Below are 15,182 nucleotides of genomic sequence, written 5' to 3'. Positions count from 1 at the left end.
GATACATTTGAAAAGTGTCAGACCATCCCCAGAACATCTGGAACTCATGGTCCCGGTAACTCAGCTGGAAGTAAACTGTCTTTAGAGAAACCTACAACATTTTAGGGCGATTGGCGTGATTCTTTTTTGAAGTCCTTTTATCTCTTTGATTTTTTAAAAAATTATTTTGGCTGTCATTGGTAATAAAATCACAAACAGGACATATTTTTGTGAAGCAGTGTAACACTCGAAGGAAAGAAAAGGAAGGAAGAGAATTGTTATAAAAGTAAGATGGTGAAAGAATCTGAAAATCAGCCATTTCAAAATGCTCTGATTTGTCTTTTGTTTGTTTGTTTTTAAGTTTGGTATTCGCTACGCCTCTGTGCTGCGCTCTGTTTCCTCAGAAAAGGTATGTATTTGTTACTCTTTAGAATAATCGTGAGTTCTGATCTTAAAATCCAGTTGAAGGTGCAGGTCCGTTTCACTACTGGGAAAGTTGACTCTCAAAACGGTAATTGAAACCAAGTCTCTAGAAGGCAGAGACAGAGGCAGAAATCAAACGCACGTCTGTTGAATTTCAAAACCCTCTTTGCCTGGCTCTTCTCTGCTACTGATACCTTCAAAAATGCTTTGTTCTTGTGTTAAGACTCAGGTTAGCTCGGGTGCAAATTTGCTTTTATAAAAATTTAAGTATGGTTCGTTTGTTGTCCGGTCCACTGGCCAAGGCATACTATCGTGCAGATGTATTAGAACTTCAGCTCCACCCCCAGGGACGGCAGTTACACACGCTTAGCTTCAGTGGTTGGTCTATTTGCTTCCCCACTTCTCCTACGCGGAGTTTTTGTTTTGCTTTGTTTTGCCTCAAAAGCTTTATTGTACACATGTCTTTCATCACCAGCTGCCTTTGAATCCTGCCTTTGATGTAGAACTGGATGGACGGGCACTAAATCAGCATCCTATAAACAGAGGGCTTCCGCCACCTTCCAGTCTAACATCACGGCGCAGAGAAGCAGCATTCTGTTGCCTTGCTGTGGTTTGTGTCACCAGGCCCCTGCCTCTGTAACACCCTCCGTGGCCGGTGGGTCCCCAGCGTGTGGCCTTCCATGCCCTGGGCTTTTATGCAGGTTTGAGATGAGGCGTTCTGCTCCAGAACTAGCTCCATCAGGTCCCTCTGAATGCCATCTTTTATCTGATCTTTCACTTGATAGATTTCAAAGAGAAGGAGCCTTTATCACTTTGATGCCTGTAGCCAAGCCCCGCCCTTGGGGAGGGCAGGACCCTCAGAATCTGTTTTCAGGCCCAGCACAGATGAATTTCCTCATCTAAAGAGGAGCACGCCTACCCATCTCATTGTGCAAACCCCAGAATCTCGGGGCTTCATAACAGAAAAACTTATTTCTTGAGTGCATAACTTTGGAATATCTGCATTTAGCACTTGACTTTGAACTCGGTGACAGAGATAGTGTCTGTGAAGTCCTGAGGAGCACGCCTGATAGCGAAGGAACTCTTCATAAATGTGGCTGTTCTTATTTTGAGATTAAAAGAATTTGAAAATCGTGGGAAGGGATAAAGCAGGAGTTCGAAATTTGCACCCCTTGGGGAGTGATGGAAATGTGAGCTATCTTGATTGTGGTGGTGGTTTCATGGCCTTGATTTTGTTTAAGTGTTAGGAGAAAAACCAATATATTCATTCTGATATTTGTTTTACGGAGTGAACTCTAGGTCTAGAAATTTAAAGATCTCTGTACCTGCTAGTGCCATGAAGTCACATGGTTTTACGTTTCGGAGACCAAGGACCCTCTCTCATCTTCCTCTATTTAAAAACAAAGGCTATGAGTCTGGATATTTCATGTACACATTTGTTTGTACGTTTGTTTATCTTTCTGTCCCTCACTAGTTAGGCAGAGTAATCATATCCCTTGGTTTGTAACACGCTGTCCTCATTGGTCCAGAAAGGACCCTCTTTTATTTTATTGATCTAAATGAAATAATGACCATTCAGGAATCCGCTGCCCAACCCATAAATAAAAATGTTGCCAATAGGTTATTTCTATCCCTGAGTTCTTCCAGCCCTTCTCCCTGCCTCCCCTGCAGATTTAATCACGGGGATGAATTTCATGCTGGTTATGCAGTTGCACTGAAAACTTACCATCATCGTATATAAGCATGAGCCTTATGGTGGTGTTTAGTTTTGCCTCCGTGGGAACCTTTCAGAGAAGACTGTCATATTCCTTTTGTTCAACATCATGTGACTAAGATCCCTCCCCATTATTGCATGGAGTTGCAGCTCATTCACTGCTGTGTGTTAGCCACTGTATGAATACACCACAATTATCCATTCTCCTACGTGAATGAGACGAAACGAAAACACTCTTAGCAAAACCCGTAGGAAGCAGCAAAAGGGTTGCTTTGAGAGAAGTTTGTAGATTTAAATGTTCCTATTAGAAAGAAAAAATGGCTGAAAATCAATGCAGTAAATGTCCAACTTAATTTTAAAAAGATAAATAAAAATAAACTCCAGAGACAGAAAAAAGAAGGAGTGAAGACCATAAACAAGTCAAATAGATAATAAAGAAACAATTGAGGGTCCACACAGTCGAAGTTGATCCTTTGAAAATAGAAACAAAGTAGACAATAATCTTACAACGTCAATCAAAACCAAAAGGCACAATGATAATTATAAATGAAAAAAAGGCGAAACTACATAGATCCAACAGAGTAAAAAGATAAGAGCGTGTTATCAACATTATCACACAGTAGATGTGAAAACGGGCAAAATGGATGAATTCCTAGAAATGTATTGTCAACGCTGAAAAATTAGAAAATCTGCATTGGCCTCCAGCCGTGAAGGAAGTTGCAGTGATCGTTAAACTTCTCCCCACAAGGAAAACACAAGAACCCGGTGGTTTTACAGGGGAGGGTTACCCAAGTGTCAAGAAACAGATTATTCCAATTTTTTAAAACTCTCCTAGAAGATAAAAAAAAGAGACCACTGCCATCATCCATTAGGGTTTGAGTAACTTTAATTCCAAAATCGGATTTGTCCTTTAAATTGTATCAGTAGTAATTGTACATACTTACAGATCAGTGGAAATTCCTGCAAGGACAGAGACACAGTGTAGCCCGTTGGTTTGGGGCATGGCTTCTGGGTCGAGCTAGACTGGACTTCACATCTCAGGTGTAACTCCGGTTTCCTTATCTGTAAAACTAGGTTAATACCTGACTTTCAGAGTCTTTGTAAGAACTAAAATGCGTAATGTCTGGCCCCCAAAATGAGCAACAAGTCACAGCCATTATCATTCTCATATTATTTTTAAATTACCCAAGGAACCACTCCATAGGGGAAAAAAATAGCCAATGTGGGTTTTTTTTCTAGTTTCTTTCTATAGTCAATAATTTTTCCTTTTTTTGACATATGTTTATAAATCTGTAGCTGACCTTCTTTACCTCGTAGTTCACCACGTCTCAACTATCTTAAAGAACAATTCTTTTCAAAAGACAAATTACATGTCAGAATGTCAGCAGTTTCTCTGGGCAATTTCTCCTCATCCTTTTATAGAACATGTATGTATTAATAACCAAAAAAAAGAAAAAATAAGCTTTCATACACATACCCCTATAATACCTTCAAGTACATTTTTTTAAATCCCTAAAAGCAAAGACTCACAGTGGCCATTCTCAGTGGTGTGACTAAAGAGATGGTTTTTCTCGCACCTTCTAGCATTTTCTAGAAGTTTTAGCATTAGTTGCATTATTATTTATTAGACAGTGGACAGAAAACACATTAGTACAAGTGAATTTTTAGTGCTAAAAACTCCACTGAGTGCATCTGTCTTTTTTCGTTAGTGGTGAACGTTTATATTGTTTCCCTTGGGAAGTGGCGTGACCGCAGATTGTTTTCCGATGCCGTCAGTGCCTGAACGTACTACGACCATACTTCCTTGCCAACGATGAGTGCTTAAGCCTTTTAATAATGGGAGAGGTCAAGAGGGTCTCTCAGTGCACTTCTTGGGTCCTTAGCGACAATTTTCTGATAGGCACAGGGTGCTCATTTTCTGGGCACACGAAGCGGTTTTCCAACAGGACTCTGACTGCACCAGTCATAGGGGCGGTGGGGGTCCCCTCTCTCCTCCCTTCACGTCCTAATGCCCACCCCCACCCGTGAAATAACCATGTCATCTGTCCCTTATCCCAGTTCCATGTCCGTGACAAGCCTGGAGGAGGAGCTGCGAGCCAAGATTCGAGAGACCCGTCCTGACTTACAGCGCGTGTACTTTAACAAGGGATTGTGAAGCAGGGGCAGAAACGCCTTCAGCCGGTCCCGCCAACCGCAAGCCCGGTGGTAGCCGAGGTGGCGAGGAATACCAGCCCGGGTCCTCCCAGTGACACAAACCTTTGAAAGATCCACGTTAGCCTTTTAGAGTCAAGCTGCTACATACAGCACAGCACCTGGTGTGGGCCGGGTGCCCCCACCTGTTGGCCCCCTTCCATTTGAATCACGGTCTGATTTACAGAGGCACCCTTCCTGCAGCTTTTTCCAAGGCCACTGTCCCAGCCCTCCCCCGGAGTTTTCGAAAGCCCCGCTAGGCATACAGTAGACGTTCACTAGCTGCTCCACAAATAACTTGATTATCAGTCGGCAGAAAGGAAATCTGTTTGAAACACTGAACTGTTATTCCCACTTTTGTTTCCAATCAAAGCGGTCTCAGTAGTGAGTTGGGGAAACGCAAAAGCTCTGAGGCCATACTGTGAAAAATGACTTGTACGTATTCAGGGCAGTTGGCCCCCAGTCTGAGCAGGAAGCATCGCAAAGTAGATGATGGGTTTCTTGGATTCATAGACAAAAGCTCCTTCAGATCAGATACCTCCTGAAAGTCATAGGAACAGGCAGTCGCGAGGCAAGCTCCCTGCTGTCAGCAGCTGTGTGCTTTCGTATTGCTGGTGGGTTTTCTTTGCCTGACTTTTAAATGTATCCTGTTTCACATTCCTGCGAAGGTGTTAATCTTCCCTTTACCTGTTGGCTTTATATTCAGTGATTTAAGCCAACGAGTCAACTAACTGAAATGTTAGTTAGAAAGGCAAATTTTGGAAGTCTTTCCAAAACCAGTGCAGTATGACTAGTTTGAATCTGGTTGTTTGCTGTTTTCTTGTTTTGTTTTGTTTTGTCTGTTTTGTTGTGTAGAAGCTCGTGTGCAGTTCGTTCACCTACAGGTCTTTCCGTGACATTGTAGCTCTGTTTGGCTTTCAGAAAGATACAGACACAGTGTGTGCGTGTGAATCCGTGACTAAGTGACATTTACTTGAATGTTGTATATTACATTCCACCCCCTGTGAGAATAACCAACGCCCGGACCACTGTTTTCATCACCCAGGTTAGCTTCACAAATAATACATTTAACGAAACAGAGATGATGTTTCAGTTCTGTCGAGGTTCAAAGGCATATGCAGAATAGTTATTTTATCAAGTGTAGGCCACTCGATTCAACTTGTAATTCAGAGACTTAATAAGTGAAAAAACAAAAATGTAGAAACTAATCTTGGCAGATTTTTTCCTGACAGTGTGACCAGCCTGAATTTCCTCACAAAGCAAGAATGGTGTGCCTCATGTCTGTGTTTCTGTTTTGTCTAAAAGGATTAATGGACCCAAAGCTTTGGGCCACTCTGAGCCTTTCTTTATGCTGCCAGAATTTCCTCGTTGAGAGTTTCTCTATTAAACCATCCCATGACATTCCGGCCTTGGATGTATTTTGTTGCTATAGAGGCGTCTCTTTAGAAATTGGTAAAAGCCGGAAATTCCAGGCACACCTCCACAAGGTGCTTCAAGGGCACTTTTAACAAGAAACTAAAGCCCGTGAGGCCTGCCCTGCTCACCCCAGCTAATCTCAGAATCCCTCTCCCTTGTCCACTGGTGGCCCCATCTCAGAATCTTAACCTTCATTGAAAAATTTATGACCAGTTGGAAGATTGACAAAATAACCGAAATTTGAATACACACCAGGAGGACAGGACCAAAGCATCATGACACAAGGGATGACAAGCCTGGAAGTGTGTCTTTTTAAACACTATTTACTGAAGTTTCCGACTCCTGATGCTTTTATAGAGAAATATGAACTGTAGCGTCGAATTGTGGTTTATAAAAAGGAACAAATTGAGCCAAGATTGGCAGTCTTTGCTGATCTCTTTGAAATAAATAACCTTTTTTTGGAGGAAAGTTCACGTGAGGTGCAATCCGCTGGTAACCGCAAATAGTTATTAACATTGCTATGAACACGACATAAAGAATTATGACTGTAAGTGTTAACTGACTGGCAGTTTTGATTTCAGTATTAGCACCGTGTCTTGCCAGAGTTGGAGTCAATGTATTATTTCAGTTCGACTGGATGAAATGTTAAATAAACTTGGAATGAAAATAAATCCTCTCTCTGGTTTGTATGGAGTGGATGATGCAGTTTGTATGTTACGACCGATGGTACGTTTCATGTAAACTGAATCTCTCGGTACCATCAGTAACTCCTAATAGATGTTTTTGTAGTACACCTTAAGTGGGAAACAGATTCTAGTTCTGGCCACCAGCCTTCCACCTTCTCAAAGACTACGTGCACAGAGACGCACAGACCCCCCCACCAGCCCCACACAGCGCAACCCCAGGACCATTAGTTGTGCCCACAGCGGGAGTGAGATTCTGCATCAGACCTGGATGACTAACACCATTGCACAAGGTGGTGAGGTCACTCCGCTTTTATATCGTTTGTTGGATTCTAATGTGGAACTGGCATTTGCTGTGGTTCACAGAAAATATAAATTAACCCAAGATTGGGAAATGCCTTATTAACAGACTTCTTAAAGAGCTGTGAGCATTTTAACCTTCTTGGTCACATCTCTGCATCTGTTTCGCTACTGGAACTCAGTTTGTCACTAAAATTATGTAAATAAATCCAAGAGCTTGGGTCTAGGAGTCAGACGGAGCTGATGCAATCTTGGTTGTACCCACTTTTAAATATATGTATTTGGGCTACGGACATCCTCTGTGACCTTCAGTCTTGTTCATTTGGGTGATTTGAGAAAATGATTGAATCTACATCATAGAGTTGTAACCAAGGTACTTCCTGTACAGCTGTTCACATAGTGAACAGTCTGGGGAGGGTCACCCATCATGTATTTGTCTAGAGACACTGCCCATGAATTCAAAACGCCAGTGTATCAGTGCTAGCAGTAAGATTTCAGAACCCCGGCAACTTCCCCAGAGATAACCCACCACCTCACTAAAAATAGCAGATTAAAATGGTCATAGGGAGACACCTGAATCCATCCTTTTAAGATGTCTAACAATGAAGGATTTTGCCCAAACGAGATAGAGGTGGGAAAAGTCTCTGCTCACGGCTGAGAAAGCGGGGGCTTCCATAGTGAAATGCAAGTTCAAAGCTGCCTCTGGTGGCTTGAAAACTAGAATGGGAGCCAAAGTCTGACCCCCCAAACCGACAGCCCTGTCCAAAACTACAAACAACTGGGACACTAAGAAAATTAGTGTTTCCCTTGTGGATTCAGAATTTCACTGGGAACTGAGGAAATACAAAGTTACATTGGGTAGCTATGCTAGAAGGTATCACTTCAACCCCCGATGTTCAAAGTATGGTCCACAGCCCAGCGACATCCAGGTTTGCTAGAAATGTAAGTTCTCAGGGCCCAGCCCGGACCTACTGAGACAGCATATGTAAACATCGCAGCTGGAGAAGTTCCGGCTGTGCCCCGTCTCCCGTGCTCCATCAGGTCCATTTCAGATCAGCTTGTGATACTCTATGAATGTGCATATTTACCACTCCTCCCCCCCCCCCCAGAGTCCAAGGAAGCATTTAGGTTCAATGTGGACATACCGAGGGACACAGGATCAACAGGCATCTGAGGGCAGGGATGTCCATGTGGTCCACTGCCAGAGCTCCAGCACCCAGAGCAGCCGGTCCTGGCCACAGGTCCACATGGTCATCGGGTTTAACCCGGGCTCTTGCTGGGGATCTGAAGCCATGTCCCTGTATTTCCAATTTCCAATTGTGGAAAAGAATCCACTTGGCATTGTGCAGAGAGGTCATCACCAGGATGCAGAAAGAACAGGGACCATGAGAGTTTCTGGGAACAGAGCTGGAAAGGAGCAGCGTCCCTAGGCATCCAGAGGCAAAGTGGCCGCAAGCAACCAAGTTGTGACCAGGGTTTGTCTGGAACCAGCCGGTTTGTCACTCAGGGCACCACTGGCCCTGGAGCTCCTGGAGCAAAAGGAGCATTGGTGATGAAACTCACAGGGGCTTGTTTCACACTCAGGGAGCCCATGGTCTGCCCAGTTTTAAAGAGATGGGATCTGAGGCTCAGACAGGTGGACTGACTTGTGTAATGTCACATGGTGATCCAACCACCATCTCAGTCCACGCCTGTCAAACTCCAAAAAGTGTCCTCCACTGTATTTCATGGCCTCTCCATCAATTAGAATAGTTAGAACTAGCTCTGGTACAGCATTTTACAATCCTCAAAGTGGTTTCACGTCTGCATACATTACTCATTGTTTTACCGAGTCCAAACTCATTCGGCTCACCATACAACAGGCCAGTAAATCTGGAGATGAGGTGCTGGGGCAAGGAATAGCGACTTTATTCGGAAAGCTGGCAAACCAAGAATATGGCAGACGAATGTCCTGGAGAACCACCTCCCCCAAATCAGAATCCAGGCTCCTTTTATACTAAAAAGGAGAGGGGGTGTGGTTGGTTGTTGCAAACTTCTTGGTGTAGGAATCCTTTGTTCTCGCAGCTGTCCAGGTGGGTCAGATCATGGTGCCCCTATAAAACCTCTAAGAAAACAAAGGTTATTTTCCATCCTGCAACTTGTTATCTTTATAGGAGTGCAAAAGTGTTAATATCCTTAAAGGTCAGAGCCCTGAGAACAGGCTCTCCTGTATATTTCAGGCTAAAGGCAAGTTTGTTTTACGAAAGGTGCAGAGCCAGCAAGACTAAGCCTGGAAAACAGGGCACAGGGTTAAAGCCAACAGAACAGGTCTCATATGGAGTCAGGTTTGTTGCATTACTCTTGTAATACCGCCAAGGGTTCCTCTGAGCATCTCTTCATTAAAAAGGTGGGGGAAACAGTCTTGAAGAAGTGAAATCACTTACCACAAACCTAACTTGGTGAATTCAAAGGCTATATAAAAGAATGTATTCACATTCCTTCATATACACCAGCAAACAAAAGGTTTGTAGAACGTACAGTATTCAAATAAGCACCCAACGGTCAAAGGCAGGTCGGCAAGGTCATTGCCAGATGGGGTCCCCTATTACAGTAACAGGAGCAACAGTTCTCACAGTGTGGTACCAGGACCAGCAGTTATAGCATCAGTGGGAATGAGAAATGCGTGCTCTCAGGGCCTTTCTCCTTGTACTGAATCAGAAACTCTAAGGTGGGACCCAGCCAACTTTTAACAAGCCCTCTGAATGATTCTGACACCAGAAATTCAAAAAGTATGGAGGGATAAATTAGGGGTTGGGGATTAACAGAAGCACATCCCTATATATAAAATCGATAAATAACAAAGACCTACGGTATAACACAGGGAACTATATTCACTTTCTTCGGAGAGAGCCGCAGGGCGCAGAAGCGCCGCCAGGCAGCAGCATTGCCTGCAAGACGCGCGGCTGGAGCCTGCCGATCCCTGGAGCTGCCGGCAGGTGGCGCAAGGCAACGGACTTCGGCCTGCCAACGTGGGTCTCTGGATTTCTGATGCTAAGTCCGGAAGAGGGTGCAGGAAGCTATGAGAAGGACCAATGTGATCTCTTCAGCTGCAGCAAGTTGGAAAGATGCCCTGGTTTGGCGTCCGACGGGCAGGAATGGAGTCATCCACTGGGGCTCATTTTCCAGGGTACCGGATTCCCAGTGGGAGCGGGACAGAGCGGAACCAGAACCAGACCAGAGTCAGTTCCCGCCCTCGGGACTATCAGTGCTGTGACGCAGGCCAGTCACACCTGGAATCACACCTGGACAATGAACCCTGAGCCCGGCTGGCTGGATGAGGGGAGCTGGCAAGCAGGGTCGGCTTGAAGGAGCAGGAATTTTCTCAGTGGCAGGAGGCAGGGGGCAGGAAGAAAATTGGGGCTCCTCGAGGGCAGGGGAGAGTCCATGTGACAGACCTGGAAACCAGGGAGACAGTGGCTGAAGGTTGTGTGCACCAAGGGAAGTTTGGGGAAGATGCTGCCAGGTTCTCAGGGCCAAGTCGTGGGGGCCCTTCGGTGCCCAGTGAAGGAACATGGACTTCATCCTGAAAGCAGGGGGTCCTTCTCAGGGTGGTTTGTGCAGGGGAGGAACAGCAGTCAGGTCCTAGCTCTGTCTCTTACTGTTTCTTGCTAAGAGACAAGCCAGATCCCCTCTCTGAGCCTCAGTGTTCTCATCTGTAAGATGGAGACAATAAAACCCACCTTAGGTCTTGCGGTGAAGGTTAAAATGGACAGGTGGCAAGCCGGAAGTCATGACTTTCCTTCCCCTGCCGTTTAATTTCTCTGTAATAACGTCCAAACGGGAAAGGCAGGCAGGCCATTTCCAGTACGGCCCCGAGCCAGCTTGGTAAACATCAGTAGTGCGGGGAGTCGTCCCAGCCAGCTTCCCGGGGTGGGAAACCGGTTCATCGTGTGTGATTGCAATCAAGAGCAAGTTCTTTCCTTTTATAATGAAAATGTATTTTAATCATGTGCAATCTCCAGGAAAGATGGTCGCCTGAGAGAACAAGTTTTTTTAAATAAGAAAAAGCTAAAAATAGAGACAAAGATGTGGATGCTATTGAAATTCCAAAGGATGCAACCTCGCGTTACAAACTCTGAATAATAATTTCGGTCTGGAGGAGGGGAGATGCCTGGGACCCGTTTACCCAGTAGAGCGGTGACAGGTGAAGCAAGAGACTAAGGGCTGGGCAGCTTTCCCCCTGGATGGCGCGGGTGCTGGCGACTGAAACGCGGAAGAAGCAAAAGATTTCCTTCCAACACGGCCTCCTCACCGAGAAGGCTAAGTTCACGTCGGAAAATCCAGTAGTGATGACCCGATGAGGAGGAAGAGGGTGCTGTCACCGTGGGAGAAGCTGGGTCTGGATCCCACTTCCGAGGGGAAATTTCAGCTTCCCAGGAGCAATGAGGGGCTGGGGAGCAAAGGGCAAAGGAAGCCCCAGCTGCTGGCTAGGGCCTGATAATTAAATTAAAAAAAAAAAAGAGTAGAAAAGAAAAATGGAGGGAGGAAGAGGAGGCGGCTGGACCGAAAAGCCGCCTGGACCAGGGACCAGCTGTGGCTGCAGTTCTCAAGTCTGGGAGTTGAGATTAGGGAACAGAGGGTCTGAGGGAAGGGGACCCTATCCTTGAAACTGGGCACCCCTGTTTGGGTGTAGGGCGGGATTTCTCACCCTGGCTGCACCCCCAAAATCTCTGGGAGAGAGTGTCACCGGTCCTGTTGCTCAGGCCCCATCCAAACCAATGGCTTCCCAATATGCGGGTGTGGCCTGGGAATCAGCATTTGGGGCTCCCAGGACTCAGGTTCTGAGGTGCAACCAGGGGTGAGAACTGCTGTCCTAGAGCTCAAGGAGTACTTTGAGGTGGTGTAAAGACTTTGGAGGTGCTGCGGGGGGCGGGGAGAACGGTTAATGCACTGCAGTGACACGAATGCCCAGCGGTCAGCTGCAAGTATGGGCGTGAATTACCATTTAAATCCACTAGGCCACCGGGGAGCCCCCATTCCAGGCGGTGATGGCCAACAGTCACCGAGCAGTCATCTTACCCTGTCACCACCTCGTGTAACCTCACAACACCCTCTAAAATAACTACCACCTCGGTTGCTCCCATTTCACAGATGCAATTACAGGGTTTCTGGGTCTTGCCAGAGGTCATCCAGCCCGTATGCGGCAGGGGGCGGCAGAAGCCCGGCGGCAGAAGCCCGGCGTCGGGTGTTAGCGCTTCCTGGCTAATCCGCCAGCTACCCTTGGGGTCCTGCCCAGGCCCTCCCGCAGCCTGGCTTCCCTCCACGGGAGGGGACGGAGCCAGCCTCCTGACCCCAAGGAAACAGTATCCAGGACTCCATGCCCACGGGCCTGGGAGAAGGGACCCGGACCTTTGCGGAAAGCAAACAGCAGATGTCCCTGGGGCCGCAGCTCGTTAGCTCTGGGGAGCGTGGCTCTGAAGAGAGTCCAGTGTGAGTGGAGTTTGCAACTGGACAGATGGTGCATGCGGAACACCGGAGGGTGCCCTATTCTGGATGCGCGCCTGCTTCTCCCGTCCTTTGCCTTCGTCCAGGCTCCGCCTCACGCTCCTCCTCCAGTGCCCCGCCTTCTTTCATGCCTCAACCTCTCTGACCTAAGAAGCTCTTCATTTTTACTACCAAAATAACGCATGCTCATAAGAATAAGCTAAGATGGCGCAGAAGTGTATAAAGTGATAACTTCCTTCTCCTAACCCCAGCCCCAACACTACCATCTCCAGGGGTAACTGGTGTAACTGGGTCTATGTTCATCTGGACACTGTCTATGCTCGTGCAAACGCATATGCTCACCTGCGAGTATATTTGATTTGACTTTATAGAAATGAAATATATATGTTATACTCTAATCTTTCCTATTTCCCCTTAAAACATAAGCTGTGGATGTTTTTAAAGGTAATATATAGAGATTGATGTGGGAGGCCCCATGAAAAGACTGGCAGGACTCACAGGCAGGGACACTACTTTCCCACCAATGCCATCCGGTTCCCTGGTCCAGCAGTATTCTCTCGCTCTAATGCTTCTGTAAAACCGCTTGCTTCTAGGAAAGCAGAACTTACCCCTAAGATTCTGTTGGTCCCTGAAGCTCACTCCTGATTGGTCCATTTCTAATACCTCATTTGCATAAAGCTCACTCCTGATTGGTCCATCTCTATCACTCCTGATTGGTCCATTTCTAACACCTACTCTGCATATGATGTTGCAAGATGTTGTAAAATGTTGCAAATTCTTGACTTGTAGCCTATAAAAGCCTGTGTAAACCTACAGATGGGGTCCAGAGCTTGGAATGTTAACTCCTCTGGGCCCGCTGGCTTAATAAACTTGAGTTCTCCAGCTCTCTGAGTGCTGCTTGGTCTCTTGCCAGGATCCAGGTTGCTGTTAACACTGAGCTGTAACACACTTTGCTCTAACAAGATCTTCCTCATTATTCTTAAGAGTGTCATAGAATTCTGAAACATTCATTCCTATAATTTTTTTGTTTTGCTTTTTTTTTTTTTTTTGATGGGGGTACTGGGGATTGAACCCAGGACCTCATGCATGTTAAGCATGTGCTCTACCACTAAGCTATACCCCTAATTTATTAATTATTCTTCTATTAGTGGACATTTCTGTTTTTTTCCACGTTTTTGCTCCTATAAAAAAAAATTCTGTTGTGAATATCCTTGTGCAAAGCTTTATAATTTCATGATGTTATTTCTTTAATGGAGGTTCTTAGAAATGAGATGAGCTGGGTCCTAGGATGCAAGCATTTGCAAGTTGGATATGAAGATGCAGGATGATGATGAAAGCTAACTGTATTTAGCGTTTATTTTGACGTACCAGGCATTGTAAGTGCAATTTATTCATTAGCTCACTTAAGCCTCTTATCAACTCTATAAAAGAAATTATAAGACTATTATCCTCATTTTTCACACAATAAAATTGAAGCTTAGAGAGGTTGAAACCCTTCCCCCAAATCACACAAACAGTAAATGGACTCTCCTCCAAAGAAGTTCCACTCTAGCACCAGTGCCCATTTCCTCATACCTTCCCCAGCATAAGACACAATTGTCTCTGTAAGAACTGAAAATCTTAAGGTAACTTTTCGAAGTTTACTTCTTACCCTTTGAGGTTGAGCATCTTCTGGGTGTCCATTCTTTTGGACCATTGTCTCCTCGACTTGAACCAGAGCCTCCACTGGCTCCTCCTGCCAGGCTTCCCTGTATTAGCCCATCCTCCACATTGCCTGAGCAGGCACTCCCTCTCCTGAAGCCCTTTGACAAAGTCCTTGGTCTGACATGTGAGACTCTCCATGACCTCATCCCTGCCAACCTGTCCAAGTGAATATCCTCTCTCTGGCCCTCCTGTCTCTTTCCCATTGGCTTTTGCAAGCCATGTCCACGTGCTTTTGCATCTCTGAGCCTGCACACATGCCACTTCCTTTCTTCCTAGAAGGCTTTTCCATCTTGGATATGCCTGGCAAACTCCTACTCATCCTTCAAAGCCCAGGGGAAATGGTGGGCTTCCTTCTTGAAACCAAGAAGAACACCAAAATATTAATGGTGATAGTGAGACTGCAAGTGATATTTACTTCTGTTTTAGACTTTTTTTTTGCTTTCTAAATGCTTTGAAATAAGTAACTATCACTTTTATAATTAGAAAAAAATAAAATAGTTAATTTTTTAGTGTTTTTCAGTTGAAATGTCTTCATCTGTACTTTATAAAGTAGTGCTTTAGGGCCCTGACCTACATAATTCTAAATTAGTCTTTCAGAGGAAATTTGGCCTTGCCTCTGTTCATTTGGGTCCAAGTGGGTATCTTCCTCTGAGAAATTTCCAGGTACCTGGCATATAGTTGACACTTAAAAAGTAAGTGTCTGCTGCTAAATGCATTAATTAATAAGTAACTAACAAAAAAGTCAAGCACGTGCACGAACACACACACACACACACACACACACACACACACACCCCTTGGCTGACTTCTAAAGTGTAAGTTTCTCATGCATCCAAAAATTTCCTTCCTGGGCTCCTCTCCCAGACTCAGGGACGGGCATGAACTTCAAGCAAGTTCCTACACAGGATTGCTTCCAGTTCCTCTGAGCCTTCAGTGGCTAAAAGAGCAGATGTTACATATCTGGCTCAGTGATGGCCTCTGTCTCATTCCCCAAAGCTGGGAGGCACAGCTTGAGCACAGAGGGATAGAGGAGGGGGACGGGGTGCCCAGACCTGCCTGTTTCTGTCCGATGCTGATTCTTCTAAAAACAATCTTTCCTCTAGGATTTGATGCTGCGTTGGCTGAATGTCAGAGCTGCACCAAAACCTGAAGATTTCCCCTGCCTCCTCCCCCTTTTATCTTTGACGGGCATTGTGCCCTGCGAATGTTTACTGAGCACTTAGTATTTATCAGGCACTCTGCTCCGTGTTCTCTGTGAGTTGCCATTTTATCCCCACAGCAATTTTACG

The 15,182-nt window shown here is 45.5% G+C and overlaps 1 protein-coding gene and 1 non-coding gene across 8 annotated transcripts in view; one reads left to right on the top strand and one right to left on the bottom strand.

Moving 5' to 3' along the window:
- Positions 1–6,393, top strand: part of SFXN1 (sideroflexin 1) — a 33,429-nt gene extending 27,036 nt beyond the window's left edge. For all 7 annotated transcript variants that reach the window (XM_032465062.1, XM_032465061.1, XM_032465064.1 and 4 more), the window contains 2 exons: positions 341–388; positions 4,175–6,393. In XM_032465062.1, coding sequence (XP_032320953.1) covers positions 341–388; positions 4,175–4,271 — 145 coding nt within the window. In that variant the 3' untranslated portion in view covers positions 4,272–6,393. The remainder of the gene's footprint in view (positions 1–340; positions 389–4,174) is intronic.
- A 6,847-nt stretch (positions 6,394–13,240) lies between these two features.
- Positions 13,241–13,312, bottom strand: TRNAV-AAC. Its single transcript has one exon. It is a non-coding gene; the product is annotated as a tRNA-Val (tRNA).
- Positions 13,313–15,182: the final 1,870 nt, after the last annotated feature.

Source organism: Camelus ferus, chromosome 22 (assembly GCF_009834535.1).
Source record: "Camelus ferus isolate YT-003-E chromosome 22, BCGSAC_Cfer_1.0, whole genome shotgun sequence".
NCBI classification, from domain to species: domain Eukaryota; kingdom Metazoa; phylum Chordata; class Mammalia; order Artiodactyla; family Camelidae; genus Camelus; species Camelus ferus.
Note: the sequence above shows the minus strand (reverse complement) of the source record. Positions and strands in the feature narration are given on the sequence as shown.